Below are 18,145 nucleotides of genomic sequence, written 5' to 3' on the forward strand. Positions count from 1 at the left end.
ATTGTCAGGGAGTTCTCATACTTTTGTTAGTTTTACCTCCAGCGCACCAGGTTCACTGCGAGGACTGGAGAAAAATCCCATCATGCTTCAGCAGAGGGAGGGAAAATGTGGCCACTGTGAAATGTAACCAGAGCACTTTGTCCTTCTTAACAAGGCCTGCTGTAGGGACTGAAATAGGTACCCCCAAATTCGTGTGTTGAAGTCCTAATTCCCAGTTCCTCACAAGGTGACCTTACTTGAAAATAAGATCTTTGCAAATGTAATTAGTTAAGTTAGGATGAGGTTATACTGGAGTAGGGTGGGCCTCTAGTCCAATACAATCAGTGTCCTTCAAAAAAGAGGAAATCTAGACACAAACATACACCCAGGGAGAATGTCAGATAAAAGCTGAAAACTGGGTGATGCTTCTACTAGTTAAGGAATGCCAAAGGCTGCCAGCAAATCACCAGAAGCTAGAGACGAGGCATTGAACTGATTCTTTCTCATAGCCCTCAGAAGGCAACAAACCTGCCAACACTAATCATGGGCTTCAAGCCTCCAGAACTGGGATGATAAATCGTCATTTAAGCCATACAGTTTGTGGTGCTTTATTAAGAAACCCCTGGCAGATCTAATATACCTGCCCTACTATTATACTAGAGCCAAACCAACTGGGCTTTTCCTAGAGCATAACTAAATTGCTGCTGAGAGGTACTAGGGAAGGTCACAGGGGCACTGCCTCACTAAAAGACTAAAAGCTCATCACAGGACAGTGGACTGCTTCCTTCCACCACGGTCATACCTCACTGCCACATCAGCAGCGCTTCTAAATAACAGGGACATGCAAAGAAAGAACTACACATCTCAGACCTTACTTTAGTAGAAGTCCTATGTGCATATGTGTGCTCAGTTGTGTCCAATTCCCTGCAATCCCATGGACTGCAGCCCACCAGATTCCTCTGTCCATGGCAAGGATACTTGCCTCTTTTCCAGGCAAGAATACTGTAGTGGGTTGCCACTTCCTACTCCAGGGGATCCTCCTCCCAGATAAACATAAAAACTCATACCAAAGACCTGCTTATTTCAAGTCCTTTTACACTCTACATTATGTCTAGCTTCCAACAACAACAAAAGTACAGGACATAATAAAACACACAAAGAGATGGTTTGAAGTGACTTAGCAAGCATCAGAATCAGACTCAAATATGGCAGAGATGCTGAAATTACCAGACAGGAATCTAACACAACCATGATTAATAGGCTAAGGGATCTAATGGAAAAACTGACAACATATAAGAACATTCGGGTAAAGTAAGCAGAGAAATGGAAACACTAACAAAGTATCAAAAGAAAATGCTTAAAAGAAGAAACACTAAAAGAAATGAAGAATGTCTTTGATGGGCACATCAATAGTCTGCACACAGCTGAGGAAAGAATCACTAAACTTCAAGATTTGTCAACAGAAACTTTCAAACTGCAACACAAAGAACAAAAAGACTGGGGGTGGGGCTGGGAAATCAAACAGAATATCCAAGAACTGTGGGACAAATACACTTGGTATAATATATATAAGGTGGCAATATGATAAGGATTAAAAAAAAGAGGAAAAGTTCAGAAGAAATATTTGAAGCAATAATGACTGAGAATTTCCTCAAATTAATGAAAGATACCAAACCACAGATCTAGGAAGCTCAGATAGAACCAAGCAGGATAAAAAGCAAAAAAATCTAGTGGAGTGGGTAACCTTTCCCTTCTCCAGGGGATCTTCCCAACCCAGGGATCAAACCCAGTCTCCCACACTGCAGGCAGATTCTTAACCATCTGAGCCACAAGGGAAACCCAAGAATACTGGAGTGGGTAGTCTATCCCTTCTCCAGCGGATCTTCCTGACCCTTAAATTGAACCAGGGTCTCCTGCATTGCAGGTGGATTCTTTACCAACTGAGCTATTAGGGAAGCCTCCAAAAAAGCTACACTTACCCATATTTTGTCCAAACTGCAGAACATCAAAGACAAAAGAAAAAAATCCAGAAAGAAGCCAGGGGAGTGGGAGGGGGGTGATGAGAACAACTTCACCTATAGAGAAGCTAGAATAAGAATTATATCAGACTTCTCTTCATAAACCATGAAAGCAAGGAGAGAGTGGAGTGAAATATTTCCAGTGTTGAAAGAAAAATACTAACCTAGAATTCCATATCCAGTAAAATTATCTCTCAAAAGTGAAGAAGTATTAATACTTTCTCAGACTAAAGTTGAGAGAATACATTGTCAGTAAACTTGCCTTTCAAATAATGTTAGTTCTCCGGAAAGAACAAAAATGATACAGGTCAGAAATCTGGATCCACATAAAAAAAGGAAGAACACTGGGAAAGGAATAAATGAAGGTAAAGTAAAAATTTTATTTTCTTAATTATCATAACAGGTAATAGCATCAAAAGAATAATAGTACAATGGGTCCAGTGATTATAGTTTATAAATAAGTGAAATGAATGACATCAATATTACAAGGCACAGGAGGAAGAAACTGCGAATGTTATCTACCCATGAAGTACTACAGTGTTACAGTTGGGCTTGAAATTAGTTATAAATATATATTCAAAAATCAAAAGGTAACAACTAGAAAAATTTTTAAGAAGTATAATTAATATACTAAGAGAAGAAAAATAGTATCATATATAAAATGCTCAATTAAAGTCAGAGGAGGCATAAAGGAATAGAAAACAAACAAAAAAGAAAAAACAAAGGTGATAAAAAAAATAGTAGTATAAAAATAGAAGAAAGGGTAGGATTTTTTAAAAGCCGAAAAGTACCTTAATATGTGTCCTTTTCATTGTAAACAGAAAAAATATGGTATCTGGGAAGTTTTCTTTAAAAAAGGTTTTTGAAACTTTCCTACGCAGCACTCACGTGAAACTTTTCATTGTGTCACAAATTCTAAAAGCAAAGAGCAGATCATTCGTTCCAAACTCCTAACAACTGCCCTCATTTTTTATTAACTTACCAATCTAAACTTTTATCATGGAAATGGCAACCCACTCCAATATTCTTGCCTGAGAAGTCTTATGGACAGAAGAGCCTGGTGGGCTAAGGTCCATGGGGTCACAAAAGAGCTGGATGAGACTCAGTGACTAAACAACAACAATAAGCAATCTATGAGGGCAATGAATATGGTAAGCATGAAGCTATCTACATCTCACCACATCATCTAATTATCATTTATTCATACACACAGTATGAGTGCATAACATTTAATGTTATGTATTTTCCAGTTTAACATTATTTAAACATTCACACTGCCACGTTTGCTAATTTGGTATTCAATTATGTTCATCTATCTTATCATTTAGATAGCTGTTTCCCTCATCTACTTTCTTAGACAGTTTTTTCACTATAAGTATGCTGACATGGATAATTTAACTACTTTTTTTCTTATGGTATTTTCTTAGAATATATTTTCCAAAATGGACTCACTGGAGCAAAGCACATGTATAACCTTAGAGCTCTTAATACATATAGGTTAAACTATGAAAAGAAAGAAAGTGGACTAAAAGGAAGGAAGACATTGAAAGGGCAGGCAGAACAACCCCGTGCAATGTATCCCATGAACAAATAGTTCAGTACTACTGAGGAAGAAAAGGGAAAAGAGAAATGGCAGAATGGAAGAAAATTAAGTTGAACCAATACTCCTGAATAAAATTACGAAGGGTCTTTTATACCATAAATTGAGGATTTTACCCTCGATAACAGAAGCTAAAAGAACTTTGAGAAAGGGAAACAAAAAAAAAAAAAGAGAGAAAGGGAAACAGAACATTATCATTACTTGGCTGTTTGAAAATAGAAGTAGAAAAATTAAGAGGGCTGATAGGAGACCAGCAACAGAGACCAGGAGAGAGATAGTGACGGCATGAACGAGGGCCGTGGAGAGGGACGAGAGGAGGCTCACGTGTAAGAAATAGCCAAGAGGTACATTTTGATGATTATCTTATTCTGTGTAGTAGGGCTGAAAGGTGCAGAGGAGCGGTTAAAAAGAAGTTAAACTCATCATCGCACCTAGTATTTTATTTAAGACACTTACACTACAACTGTCTCTGAAGGCAGGGTCCCATCCTATTGATCATTTTATGTCCCATGCCTGTCACAGTGCTTAGTATGCTGTAGTTACTCAGTAAGTTTTTAAATGAAATAAATGTGTGGATACTGCCATTTGCTAAGAAAGAAAATAAACGAGAAGGAACACATTTAGATGGAAAAAACAGTGTAATTTTGAGCTCTTTCAATCTCTCACACGCTGCTTAGCAGACAACAATCTCACTATAAAGAATTATTAAAGAATAAAGATATAATTGAATGTAAGCTATCTATCTATCCACCCATCCATCCATTCATCTAGTTACCTGAAAGGAGATTAGGAGATGATGACGTGTAAGGATTTAGAAGATTGAATTTGAGCTGCTGGCAAAAGCACTGACCAGAGATAGAGTATCTGATGGTGAATCTCGCCAAGCAGGCACTCACTGTAGTAGGAATGCATTTTTATATGTTAAAATTCATGAACATATATAATATTCAACTTTGAAATATGCTATTTCAACACTGTGTCAGTATCTTAAAATATCCCTTCAAAATTATCCAGAGAAACAGTGACAGATACAACTTACATCAATGTATAACCATTTTCATAATCTATGTTTTTGCTTCTTGGCAAAGACACTCAATTCCTTAGCAATGTTCCATTTTTACTTTATTTTCACTAAAGACTTAGAAACACAACGTGATGTTTTATGTGTTTCTTTTTTCCTACAAGAAAATCATACCACATATTTCAGAGGTCTCCAGAATATTGTTAACAAAGGCTAAAATTGACATTACTGAGAAAACAGTATTGGGGAAAATACTGTAAATATAAACACACTTGTACATTCTCTTCATTCCTTATGAAGCTCATAGCCCCACAAAAACTATCAGTGTCCTTTTGCATTGTCCTTCAAGCATCCCCACTGTACAAAGGACCTGCGCCTGGATGTAAACATATCAGAACTGCAGTAAGAATTCCTGGCCAGCAGGAATGCACATGGGGAATAGGGGTGGGGTAAAGTTTTATGTAGCAGCTGTCTCAAAAGAAGGAAATTGGAAGAGGATGCAAATCCTTTCTCTCCCAGGCTGTTGGCCTCAATTCAGGCAAATAATTTGCTTCTGGAGGATTAACCTCCCTCCCTTCAAAACTATCTAATCTTTCTATATATAAATGCCACCAATATCTTTGTGGGTCAATTAATTCTACAAAGGACATTATTTACAGAGCAAAGGTAATTTAAAGACATTGGATAAAGAAAATAGAGAAATACACATGAGGATTCAACTAGAGTACTGGTTCCTGAAAAAATGCTGTTGACAAAATAATGAAATAATAAATTCTTGCTTTAAGAACTCAATAAATACAAGTAAATGTTAAATCAAATACGCATAAACTACACACACACAAACATACAGAGGAATGAGGGAGGATCCTACTAACTCAGGTTTTTGGGGCAAGAGAAAAAAAAAGGCAATATTCTGATTTGACACATATATATATAAGCAGTCTCCATCTCAAAATAACTCTTTCATCTTCTCTACTTTCCAGAATGCCGCTATAGGAGCTTCATGACAGGAAAAACCTGGATGTTTTTTAAAAAAGTCTTACTGCTTAAGAAGAACAGAAAGAGAAGAATCAAAGGCAAAAATAGTCTGAAGTTGTCTGCCAGGGAAAACTGCTAGGCAGAACCAGTCTACCTTCTCTTGATGTTCTTTTCACCCTAGATTCCTTTTTCTATACTCCCCTTGGTTCTCACTTCAGTTTTCCCAATACCTAAAAAGATTCTAATCCTTTACTTCAGATCAGTCAACAGCATACTCATTTACAAAGGCTAAACTGTGATGGGAAATCATACAGAGATCAATGTAAACTAGTCCATACTACCTTAAGGTCAACTGGCATTGAAAAAGTGCTTTTTTCAAAGTTGTGTACACTTCATTGTATTCATATGGTAACTGTACATTCTCACTGTAAAAGTGTCACATGATATAGAAATTGACAAGCAATTGGCAAAAGTTTTGAGTGTTTTGATTGGAGCATGGAAGAAGTTAATCTTGGATTTTACCTAGGATCAATACTATATTTCTGAATGTTCTTATAAAGTGTAGAGCTTGAAGAAGTGCGTGCACCCTGCACCCCTTGAAAGAAGAGGACAGAGTGGGAGGAGGCAGAGTTCAGAGGGCACCCAAGACAAACTGTCTATAATTCAGAACTTGGTGTAAGGCAGGCTCCAGAAGCAATGCCTCCTCACCTTCTCTGAACTCAACCTTCTTCCTCCCCCTCAATCCAGAATTCAATGTACATGTTATCAGTGATGGGGTTCAGGACACACTTTCCCAAAATATAGCATGTTGGCATATTGATGGACTCTCTGCCCTTCACCTTCTCCTGAGAAGGAGATCATAAGACTACCTTATGAAAGGTTAAAGAAGGAAATGGTAACCCACTCTGGTTTTCTTGCCTGGAGAATTCCATGGACAGAGGAGCCTGGTGGGCTACAGTCTAGGGGGTCACAAAGAATCAGATACAAATGACTGACTAACACTAACTTACTACTTATGAAAGGTAGTCTCTCTCTTCCTAGAGGGAAGGAGCTTCCTCATCTCTGAAGATGGAGAGACACTGAGAGAAATCCAAACAAACATGTCTTGCTAAGTTTCCCCCAGTTTATTACCGTTAGCTCATATCCTTCAGTCCTAGTACATTTGTCCATGACTTTTTACTATTCGTCAAACCTGGCATAAAATGCTCAGGTTTAAGTGCTTCTTCAGGTCTTCATTTCCTTATGAAAGTTTCCATGTCACATAAAACACTCAATAAATTTGTATGCCTTTCTCTTCTAACCTGCTTAGAACCTAGACAGGTAGAAGGAAAACAGTTTTTCCTACCCTCACTGGTATTATATGTTAACATTGTGAATCAAACAGGCTTTTTATGGGTTAGTTGAGATACTATCATTTAAAATACTGTTTATATAAAAATGACTGTACTGAAATGCCAAACATCAAATTTAAAATAAATTTACAGCATAATCAAAATTGATGCCTGCCTCCTAGGTAAGACATAAAGTAAGAGGAAGAAGTGTAATGGGTTCTGGGTTGGGACTCTCAAAGCAGAACACTAGGTCTTTGGCATCTTGGATATGGTGGATCAGAAGGAAGTACGCTAAAGAGAGACTCTAAAGGTGGAGCTGAAGTTTTCAGTCTTTTCCTGTTCAGTAAGGTAGACTTTATCTGGACTATCATGAGAGGCAAAAGGAACACAATGGGGTGTTGCAGTCAGGAAGAGAGACTGGGCTCAACTCAAACACAACAAGGAGAAGTGGAGATTTATTGCCATGGGGTAGGGGGCAGTCCATGGATAGAAAATTACTAACAGGATAGGATAATTCTTTGACAAACTGACCTAACAGAATACTTGCTGAAGGTAGGCCAGGATGATCAGGTATTTCCTGGGGGCGGGTGGTAGGGAACAAGAAATTTGGACAGATATCAAGGTGACCAGATACTGAGGGTGAGGATTCTGGCTAAACTAACATAGTAGGATTCGTCAAAATACACTCTACAAAAACAGAGATGGAAGCCCAAGGTCAGACCTAGTGGAGCAGAGGGCTCAGAGGAGTGTGAATAAAGTCTGGTCAAGAGGAGAATCTTTGTCAACTCTTAGTTTCTCTAGGCTAAAGTAAAGCTGGCGACCTGGCTGTTCTCAAAAGTGAGGACATTCCAGATCATGTGGCTTAGTGGGGACTGTGTGTGCACTGCTTCTCTCTGAAGTAGGTGAGACAGAGCCTCGGAGCAGAACTGAAGTGACAGGAAAGGAGTAATGTGTGAAAAGTTAACTCAGAGTTAATTATCCTGGGTTGGGAGATATTTAGGAAGATAAAATATCCTGCTATTGTTTAGTCGCTTAGCGTCTGACTCTTTTGTAACCTCATGGACTATGGCCTGCCAGGCTCCTCTGTCTATGGGATTTCCCAGGCAACAATACTGGAGTGGGTTGCTATTTCCTTTTCCAGGGGATTTTCCCGACCTGGGGATTGAACTTGTGTCTCCTACACTGGCAGGCAGATTCTTTACCACTGAGCCACCAGGGATATACTGAGTAAATGTAAAATTATTTGTGGTTTGCTAGTGAACAAAACAATTGTCATAGTACTTCTAAAGGATCTTCAGTTCAGTCGCTCATATGTTATAAAGGATCTTACCTTATAACATATTACACTCTAGGTACAGGTAATAATAGAGCAGGACTTTTCATGGAAGACCTCTAATACTCTTGTGATTTGCCATTTTTATTCCTGTGAAGGTTAACTAAATTAAATATCAAAGCAATAGCAGAGCAAATGACTATACTGATATTTCTATTACCAAATACTTTTTTTAAAAATTAAGAGTTCATCACCATTGTCCTCTATACTTTGCTACATATGAGAAAAGGCCAAGTTCAAAGCTGAACTTCTCTGTCTTTCCAGCTTGAGTATCTCCAGGTAGGATGGTTGGAGAACAAGGACTCACTTAAATTATTCAAGGGGAAGATGAGTCAGGTCTCCTTAAAATCCATTCTCTTAAGAATGGATTTGATACTGGTGGGATAGAAGGAATTCTGCTCTGGGGAAAAAAGGTACATGGGATCCAGAGAAAGGGCTGGGCACCTCCTCCCTCTTCCAATTAGCTCAGTCCTCCTCGGCCCCCATCCCTTCTTCTCAGCTTCACCTTCAGCCCCATCCTTCTCCCAGCTTTCTTCCTTCCCTCCTACCCTAACCATATTTCTAAGGTATCTCCATCAGTTAATTCCAGCGGTGGACTAGGGCCCAAACTGGATCTGAAGGAAGAACAAACAACTCATACAAATTAGAAAAAGATGCCAAGCCTCAGTAATTTCAGCAACCAGAGAATTAAAACAGATACTTTGAAAAGGTATTGAACTGGAGCTCAGGAGGGTGTGTAGTCAAGACTGCTTTTCTCAACACCCACACATCTGTATGATTCAATTTAAAGAAGCATAATCTGGTTAAGGTTTAAATGCTAGAAATATAAAAAAATTTTTACAATCTACAAAATTCCTGGTATTTTGGCATTTAAAAATTCCAGAGAATACTAGAATAACCAAAATTGTATATTTTTATAATAATATACTTTGGCCACCTGATACAAAGAGCTGACTCATTTGTGGGAAAGATTGAGGGCAGGAGAAGGGGACGACAGAGGATGAATGGCTGGATGGCATCACTGACTCAATGGACATGAGTTTGGGTAAACTCCGGGAGTTGGTGATAGACAGGGAGACCTGGCATGCTGCAGTTCATGGGGTCGCAAAGAGTCGGACATGACTGAGTGACTGAACTGAACTGAATCTCTAAAGTAAATATGGCTGTTTTCAATGGCTAGTGTACATTACAAGGCAAGTGAAAGCTATGTCACCCTAGAATATTACATTCAAGTCAGTGATGCTTAACTTCAGATGTACATCATGATAATTCTGTGGGGTTGGGCTCAGGCACCTGTATTTTTAGAAGTTTCTTAGGTGATTCTGACACACAATTCTGGTTAAGAGTGACAGTCTTATTACAGTATACTAACACATATATATGGAATATAGAAAGATGGTAACGATAACCCTATATGCAAAACAGAAAAAGAGACACAGATGTATAGAACAGACTTTTGGACTCTGGGTGAAGGCGAGGGTGGGATATTTCAAGAGAACAGCATCGAAACATGTATATTATCTAGGGTGAAACAGATCACCAGCCCAGGTTGGATGCATGAGACAAGTGCTCGGGCCTGGTGCACTGGGAAGACCCAGAGGGATCAGGTGGAGAGGGAGATGGGAGAGGGATCGGGATGGGGAATACATGTATATCCATGGCTGATTCATGTCAATGTATGACAAAAACCACTACAATATTGTGAAGTAATTAGCCTCCAACTAATAAAAAATAAATTAAAAAAAAAAAAGAGTGACGATCTTAAAACTGTTAGTTGCTCAGTCATGTCCAATTCTTTGCAACCCATGGACTGTAGCCTGCCAGACTCCTCTGTCCATGGAATTCTCCAGGCAAGAATACTGGAGTGGGCAGCCATTCACTTCTCCAGGGGACCTTCCTGATCCAGGGATCAAAGCCAGGTCTCCTGCATTGCAGGCAGATTTTACTGTCTGAGCCACCAGGGCAGGAAGACATTAAGATCTCACATACAGAGCTGCTTTGCTTACAAACCCATTACTAATCTCATCATCTCCCTGGTTTAGTTTTTATTTGATGAGTATTACAGGAGCACTTAAAGAAACATTTAAACTTTCCTTGCCACACCTCTAGAAAGTTATTTAAAACTAAACATTTCAAATGAAAGTTTAAAAAGTAATACATTTAAAGGCAGAATGGGAACTAGATTATTTACTTTGAAAACTAACGCTGTCAATCTACAGTATAGAATAAGGAATCAGGAGGAGTGATGCTACCAGAGGCAGGGGAAGCTAGATGGTCATCAAATTCTTCCTGAAACATGTCCTAATGGCATGTCTTCATTATTTTCTTTACATAGATGACAACTTATCACACAGGTTCACATTTAAATGGGAAGGAAAATATACCTTCAAGATGTAATCAATTTTCCAATCGTGTATTTAGAATCATTTCTGTAACCATTACTCCTGCTAATATTAAAACTCAAGAGCTGACTATACCATCTGGATATCATGAGTCAGTTTCTTAAACTCAATTCATTTCCTTTGGTTTTTCACCAATGTAACATGAAAAACTAAATTTTATAAACATACCTTGGGTCAAGAAGGCTTCTCAAAAACTTGAAAAGCAAAACCTGGTTCTGAACAGAAAAATAAAGAATACAATTAAATATTAAAACAAACTCTTCCAACTATGCTGTGATAAAGAATTTTAGAATATCCCTTTAAAAAGCATGTGTGCATGTTTACTTCTAGTAAGCTCTCTGTGCAGATCTAAGAAATGCTGAGGAATCATTTGGAGGTCATTTCTTCTCAGATATTCTAATCATTGTCACATATTCAATTCTGAGTGCAGAAGAAACATAAGTACATTGTTTTGCCCCTCAACCCTTGCCAAAAAAAATAATGCCCTCCACTGAGACAAATCCTATAACAGTTCCCAGCATGAGGACCCTTGGAACAGGTCCAGAGCAAGTGCTCTGGCTGCACAGATGGGTTCACCCTGCCTCACCTGGTTCTCCCTGTGACAATGGCCAACTGTGAGACAGTTAATCTAGGTGAGGCCCAAATAGCAACCACCACCAGAAAAGCTCATTAACTCTCCAATATAATCAACTACAGAAGAGACAGCAAACTACAACAGGTTAAGCCTGGTGTGCTGCAGTCCATGGGGTCACAAAGAGTCGGATACAACTGAGTGACTGAACAACAACAATACTGCATGCTATAAAAATTTTATAACAATTCACTCATTAGTGCACAGGCGAGGCTTACCATGAAGCAAACATATCAATTACACTAGGCTACCATAAAGCAATCATAATGCTTTTTCATTATCAATGCATGAGCTGTTATGCTTGTAAATAAATACAAATTTATTTTTCACATTTTTCATTTTTGATGTCATGTTTTAATAATATATATATATATATATATATATATATAATATACAGTGCTTTGTATAAGACAATACTGATATGGGTACCGATGGATCATTCATCTTGTAAATATACAACAGTATTGATAAATTTTGTTTAGTACTGTAAATGTATTTTCTCTTCCTTAAGATTTTCTTAATAACATTTTCTTTTCTCTAGCTCACTTATTCTAAGAATACAGTATATAATACATATAATAAACAAAGCATGTGTTAATTGAAGGTTTTTTCTTTTCTCTAGCTCACTTATTCTAAGAATATAGTATATATTACATATAATATACAAAGCATTGTTAATTGAAGGTTTCTGTCGCTGGTAAGGTTCCCAGCCAACAGTAGGCTATCAGTAGTTAGTCGAAAGTTATAAAGGGACTTTTGACTGCATTGGGATTGGCACCCCAACCCCTGAGTTGTTCAAAAGTCAACTGTGTATGTTTTTATATCCTTATCACTTTATCAACGTGTTTTTGGCCCATGGCCTCCCTTGTGGCTCAGCTGGAAAAGAATCCACCTGTAATGCGGGAGACCTGGGTTCAATACCTGGGTTGGGAAGATCTCCTGGAGAAGGGAAAGGCTACCCACTCCAGTATTCTGGCCTGGAGAATTCCATGGACTCTATAGTCCATGGGGTCACAGAATCAGACACCACTGAGTGACTTTTCTCTTCTTTCTTTTAGCCCACAGCCAAAAGAAATATTCACTGAATTAATAGAAGACTCCTTATCTTGAGTTAATGGACCTCATCATACTGGACAACCAACCCTATAGACCCAGGAGTCGCTTTTTACTCCACCCATCACATTCAACTAACTTCCAAGCCCCGTACATTTTATTTCACAAATGTATCTTAGACTTGTCCTTTCCACTGGCACTGCTTTCATTCTGTCCTCACCATTTCTTGCTAAGACCTTTTGCCTTCCAACTGGTCTCGCCTCTATTTGCTCTCTGCCAGCTCATTCTCCACACACAGAGTTAATATTCTATCAAATGAATCTACTGGTATCACTCCTTTGCTTAAAAAAAACTTCAGTCTCCAGCACACAGAAGATATAGCATAATTTCTTAGCATCACATATATGACTGTTCAATATCAGACTCTTATTTTCCAGTCTCTATACATTTAATTCCTTCCTTCCAATATACCTTTTACAGATTAATCTAATGCTTCCTCCACCATTGTCTTCACCACATTATTCTCTGAATATGAATGCTGCTTCATGCCTTCAAGTCTTTACTTACCCAGAGCCCTTTATCTAGAATGCCCTTTTCCATTCTCTGCCTGGAAAACTGACACCAATTATTCAAGACCCAGTTTGAGCATATCTGGGAACACCTGTCTGACTTGCTCACACAGTCTGTCACTCTCTCCTCTTGTTCCTACAGCACTTTTTACGTATGTCTGGTGTAGAGCTTATAACACTATGCTGTGGTTATATCAGTGCTTCTCTATTCCACAGGAAAAATTAAGAAAAAGACTATATTCTTATTAGTGTCCCCCCAGAGCCTACCATACTGTGGTACAGAGTGGGGCCCACAGTAGTATGTAGTGTGAATATGAATGAATGAAATGAAATGAAATCCATATCTCTATTGCCCATGTCAGCCACCCCCCCGCCAATCACTACTTTGGTTTCCCTCTTGCATACCTAACTTCTACTACTATCATTGCTACTTGAGGACTCTCAGTTGTGCTACACCCCCCTGTCATTGTCCTAATCCCTATCTCTATCACTTGTGGCCACAATGGTAGTGAGCAAAACTCACTACTAGCACTACCACAGTAGTGACAAATGGAATGCTAGGTCTATTAAATAGTACTTCAAACTGAGCATCTCAGTATTCAGCATTAAAACAGCTGTATTCTAGCTAAGATCCCCCCCCCCAAAAAAAAAGTTCTAAATAGACAGCATTAGCCCAATAGGAGCATGATAGAAATCTAAACAAATAACATGAACTCCAAAGAGAATATGGTCACAGTAACTATAGAAAAAGATAAGAGTTAGGACGGGGGGGAGGACCCTTTGTGGATTACGACTTTAGAGTAAATACAGGTTATGTACTTACTTAAGTACCATCACAAAAATGTTTCTGTGATGGTAATATTCATTATGCACAAAGATAAACTCCCTCATTTCTAGATTCAGATTATCACAGAATTGCTTCTAAACATGCACACACCCAATGTGTAGAAACTACTATTAAAAGGCAACAATGAATGGAAGAAACCATTACAATAAAGATTTCTTAGGTGGCTATTGAGTAACTGTCTCTCCACTAGATGTTCTGCAGAATTTACCTGAAGTTTCTTAAGGACTGTTTCGATCTGTTCAGAAAAGTGAGTAGCAACCAGCTCTGCAGCTTTACAGGGCTTCAGGGCCACAAGTTCCTGTAACAAAAGAAAAAGATAAAATAATCTTCAGTGTTAAATTTAAATAGAATTTCCACAGATGTGACGCATGATACCAGCATCAATACTTTCATGAGCTTCTATATTGCTTTTCAGGAGAACTCAATATAGGGCCACAATTTAAAGACATATTACAAGTGAGCAAAATCAGAAAAGCATCATGTATAAAAAAATCAGATTTTTATATAAAAGGTAATTCAGAATTCTTAGAAAATGAAAGCACTAAAATTCTGGATTTAGGCCATGATATCTACAGGATGAATGTTAAGAATAAAAAAAAGCTCCCCAAATTCCCTGCCAGTGAATTTACCCTTCAGCATAAAGTAATAACTTAAAGAAGTGAAAAAAACAAAAAAAAACACAGTTGCCATTTCTTTAGCTAAGACTTCTGAAACTTTACCTCCAATGCCTTATAGATTTTGAAACCAAAATTGCCTTAAGAATTAACTTAAGGTCATAAGTCTTAAATGACACTAAGAGGTTTACCACTGTTAACAAGACCTATTTCTGTCAAATCTAAGGCTTGCAATCTCCCTCTCCTTGAACCTTCCCAGACACTACTGGCTATCCCTTTCTTCTTGAAACTCTCTTCTTACTTGGTTTCTGTGAACCTAGTCTACCTTTTCAATTGTGTGATCCATGGCTAAAATGCAAAGACTGTCTATAGATCAACATATTATACTGTCAAAAATACAATGAGCTATCATGACTGCAATATTCATGATATATATCTAATAATTCTGTGTTGGTATTTTAGGATTAATAATACTTAGCTGACACAAATAACTGTAGTTTATACTATTTTCATACAACACATCTCAAAACAGAGAAGGCACAACTAATCAATATCACATATGAAAAGAGGGATATTACTATTGATCTTCAGATATTAAAAAGATAAACTATTATGAACTAATCTATGTCAAGAATTTGAAAATTTAGTCAAAGTGGCTAAATTCTTAGAAAAATGTAATTCAATAAACTGACTTAAGAAACAGAAAATCTGCATTGATTAGTAGCCACTAAAGAAATTGAATGAGTAGTCAAAAATCTTCCTATACAAAACACTCCAGGCCCATATAGCTTCACTGGTAAGTTCTCAGCAATCATTTAGGGAAGAAATAATTACAAAGTTAATTAATCTCTTATAGAGAATAGAAAAAAGGAAACTTCTTCAGCTCAGCTCAATGTATAAGGGTAGTAAAACTCTGATACCTAAACCCCCTAGAACCTAAGGAAGGAAGGGAAAGTATACATCGGTCTTAATTGTGAACACTGATAAATAAAGACAGAATCTAACAATGTATAAAAAAGATAATATAACAGGTTCAAGTTGCATTTATCCATAGAATTCAAGGCTGATTTAATATCAATAAAATTTATGACAAAAACAGAATAAGGGAGAAAATTTTAGCATACTAGAAATAGAAGACTTCCACAAAAATCTTTAAACTAAAATATTATGTGTCAGAAATAAAATTTTAATCACATTATTAACATTAGTGTTTTTCTAAAATATATGAAGTTGTGACAATAAATCTAACAGTAGATAAAGTCTCTACAGAGGAAATTATAAAACGTCACAGAAAGATACTGAACAAACAGTTACACCATATGGTCATAAGGTAGAAACCTCATAATGGAAAGATGTCAAATTTAAAAAGATTCAAAGATTCAATGCAATCCCTGTCAGAATCATAAGGTTAGGAACTTGACAAGTTGATTCTAAAAGGTATTTGGAACTAAGCAGCCAATACTCTTTTAAAAATATGAATACTTATTATAAAACAACAGTATTTTCAAGTAGTAACTTCAAAACCAATCAAACAGAACAAGACCCAGAAAAAGACAAAACACAGAGATTCTTGACATCTCATGATAAGGTAAGACTGTTGAGCAGTGCATAAAGGTAATCTTTTAAAACAACTGTTGCTAGGACACAGATCAATGGAACAGGAAAGAAAGCTCAGAAATAAACCCAAACCCACACTAACAGTCAATAATCTATGACAAAGAAGGCAAGAACACACAGTGGAGAAAAGACAGCCTCTTAAGTAACTGGTGCTGGGCAAACTGGACAGCTACATGTAAGAGAATGAAAACAGACCATTCTCTAACACCATATACAAAATAAACTCAAAATGGACTAAAGACCTAAATGTAAGAGCAGATACTATAAAACTCCTATAGGAAAACTTAGGCAGAACATTCTTTGATATAAATCACAGCAATATTTTTTTGGATCCATCTACTAGAGTACTGAGAACAAAAGCAAAAATAAGAAAATAGGACCCAATCAAACTTACAAGCTTTTGTAGAGCAAAGAAAAACATAAACAAAATAAAAAGATAGCCTTCAAAATGGGAGAGAATATTTGCCAACAATGCAACCAATAAGGGAATGATTTCCAAAATATACAAACAGCTCCAACAGCACACGCACACACACACACACACACACACACACACACACACACACAATCCAATCAATAAATAGGCAGGAGACCTAAACACATTTCTCCATTTCTCAAACAGATGGCCAACGGGCACATGAAAACATGCTCAACATTGCTATTAGAAAAACGCAAATTAAAACTAAAATGAGGTTATCACCTCACATGGATCAGAAAGGCCATCATCAGAAAGTCTACAAATAGTAAATACTGGAAAAGGTGTGGATAAAAGAGAACCCTCCTATACTGTTGGTGGAAATGTAAATTGGTTTAGTCACTATGGAAAATGGAGGTTCCTCAAAAAACCAAAAATAGAACTACCATATCATCCAGCAATCCCACTCCTGAGCATATGTCTACCTAGAAAAGATAAAAACTTTAAATCAAAAAGATACATGCATTCCAATGTTCATAGCAGCACTATTTACAACAGTTAAGACATGGAAGCAACCTAAATGTGTACAGACAGACGACTGGATAAAGAAGATGTGGTATATGATGGATTACTTAGCCATTAAAAAGAATGAAATAATGACATTTGCAGCAACATGGATGGACCTAGAGATTATCACACTAAATGAAATCAGACAGAGAAAGATAAATACCATATGATATCACTTATATGTGGAATCTAAAAAAAATGATGCAAAGGAATTTATTTACAAAACAGAAATAAGACTCATATACATAGAAAACAAACTAATAGAAACCAAAGGGGAAAGGGGGGAGGGATCAATTAGGGATTTTAGATAAACAGATACACACTACTATATAAAAGACAGGTAAATAATAAGGACCTACTATATAGCTCAGGGGACTATATTCAATATGTATCTTGTAATAACCTCTAATGGAAAAGAATCTGAAATGGAAAATATATATATATGTACAACTGAATCACTTTGCTGTATACCTGAAACATTGTAAATCAACTATACTTCAATTTTTTAAAAGGGGAAAAAATTCAAAAATGGAAAAAAATTGTTCCCGAGAGAACTAGGTATTCATATTTTTAAAAAATTAATTAATCCCCACCTCAAACCATATACAAAAACTGCTTTCAGGTGGGTCTAAGATTTAAAGTTAAAAAAAGAAACACGAAAGCTTTTAGACAACAATACAGAAGGACTTCTTCAGTACCAAAGGAAAAAAACATTATTCTGACTACTTAAAATAAAAAACTTTTCTTAAAAAGAACCACAGAAAAAAGCCATGGAGTAGAAGATACTTGGAATATGTATCACTGAAAACAAGACTAACATCCAGGATATACAAGGAATTCCTTCATCAATGAGTACAAGAGACATTCTAACAGAAAAATGGGCAAAAGACTTGAACAGTGATGTCACAGAAAGAAAATTTAAATGGCCAATAAATATGAATCTATCAATCTCAGTAATTAATGATATGTAAATTTAAAACAAAACGAAATTTCATTACACATCCACTAGTCAGACAAAATTTTATTTATTTTTTTTTGACAAAATTTTACAAGTTTAGCAAGAATATAGAGTCAGTGGAAAATCTCACACAATGCTGGCATCTGCTGACGTTTAAAATATCTATCCCAGGAGTGCAAGTGCAAACTGGGAAAGCGGAAGAGAAATTTAGA

The 18,145-nt window shown here is 37.0% G+C and overlaps 1 protein-coding gene across 7 annotated transcripts in view; it reads right to left on the minus strand.

Moving 5' to 3' along the window:
• Positions 1-18,145, minus strand: part of VPS8 (VPS8 subunit of CORVET complex) — a 384,233-nt gene that overhangs the window by 119,245 nt on the left and 246,843 nt on the right. For all 7 annotated transcript variants that reach the window (XM_070466284.1, XM_070466287.1, XM_070466286.1 and 4 more), the window contains 2 exons: positions 13,971-14,060; positions 10,831-10,877 (listed from right to left, as the gene is read on the minus strand). In XM_070466284.1, coding sequence (XP_070322385.1) covers positions 10,831-10,877; positions 13,971-14,060 — 137 coding nt within the window. The remainder of the gene's footprint in view (positions 1-10,830; positions 10,878-13,970; positions 14,061-18,145) is intronic.

Source organism: Odocoileus virginianus, chromosome 4 (assembly GCF_023699985.2).
Source record: "Odocoileus virginianus isolate 20LAN1187 ecotype Illinois chromosome 4, Ovbor_1.2, whole genome shotgun sequence".
NCBI lineage: Eukaryota > Metazoa > Chordata > Mammalia > Artiodactyla > Cervidae > Odocoileus > Odocoileus virginianus.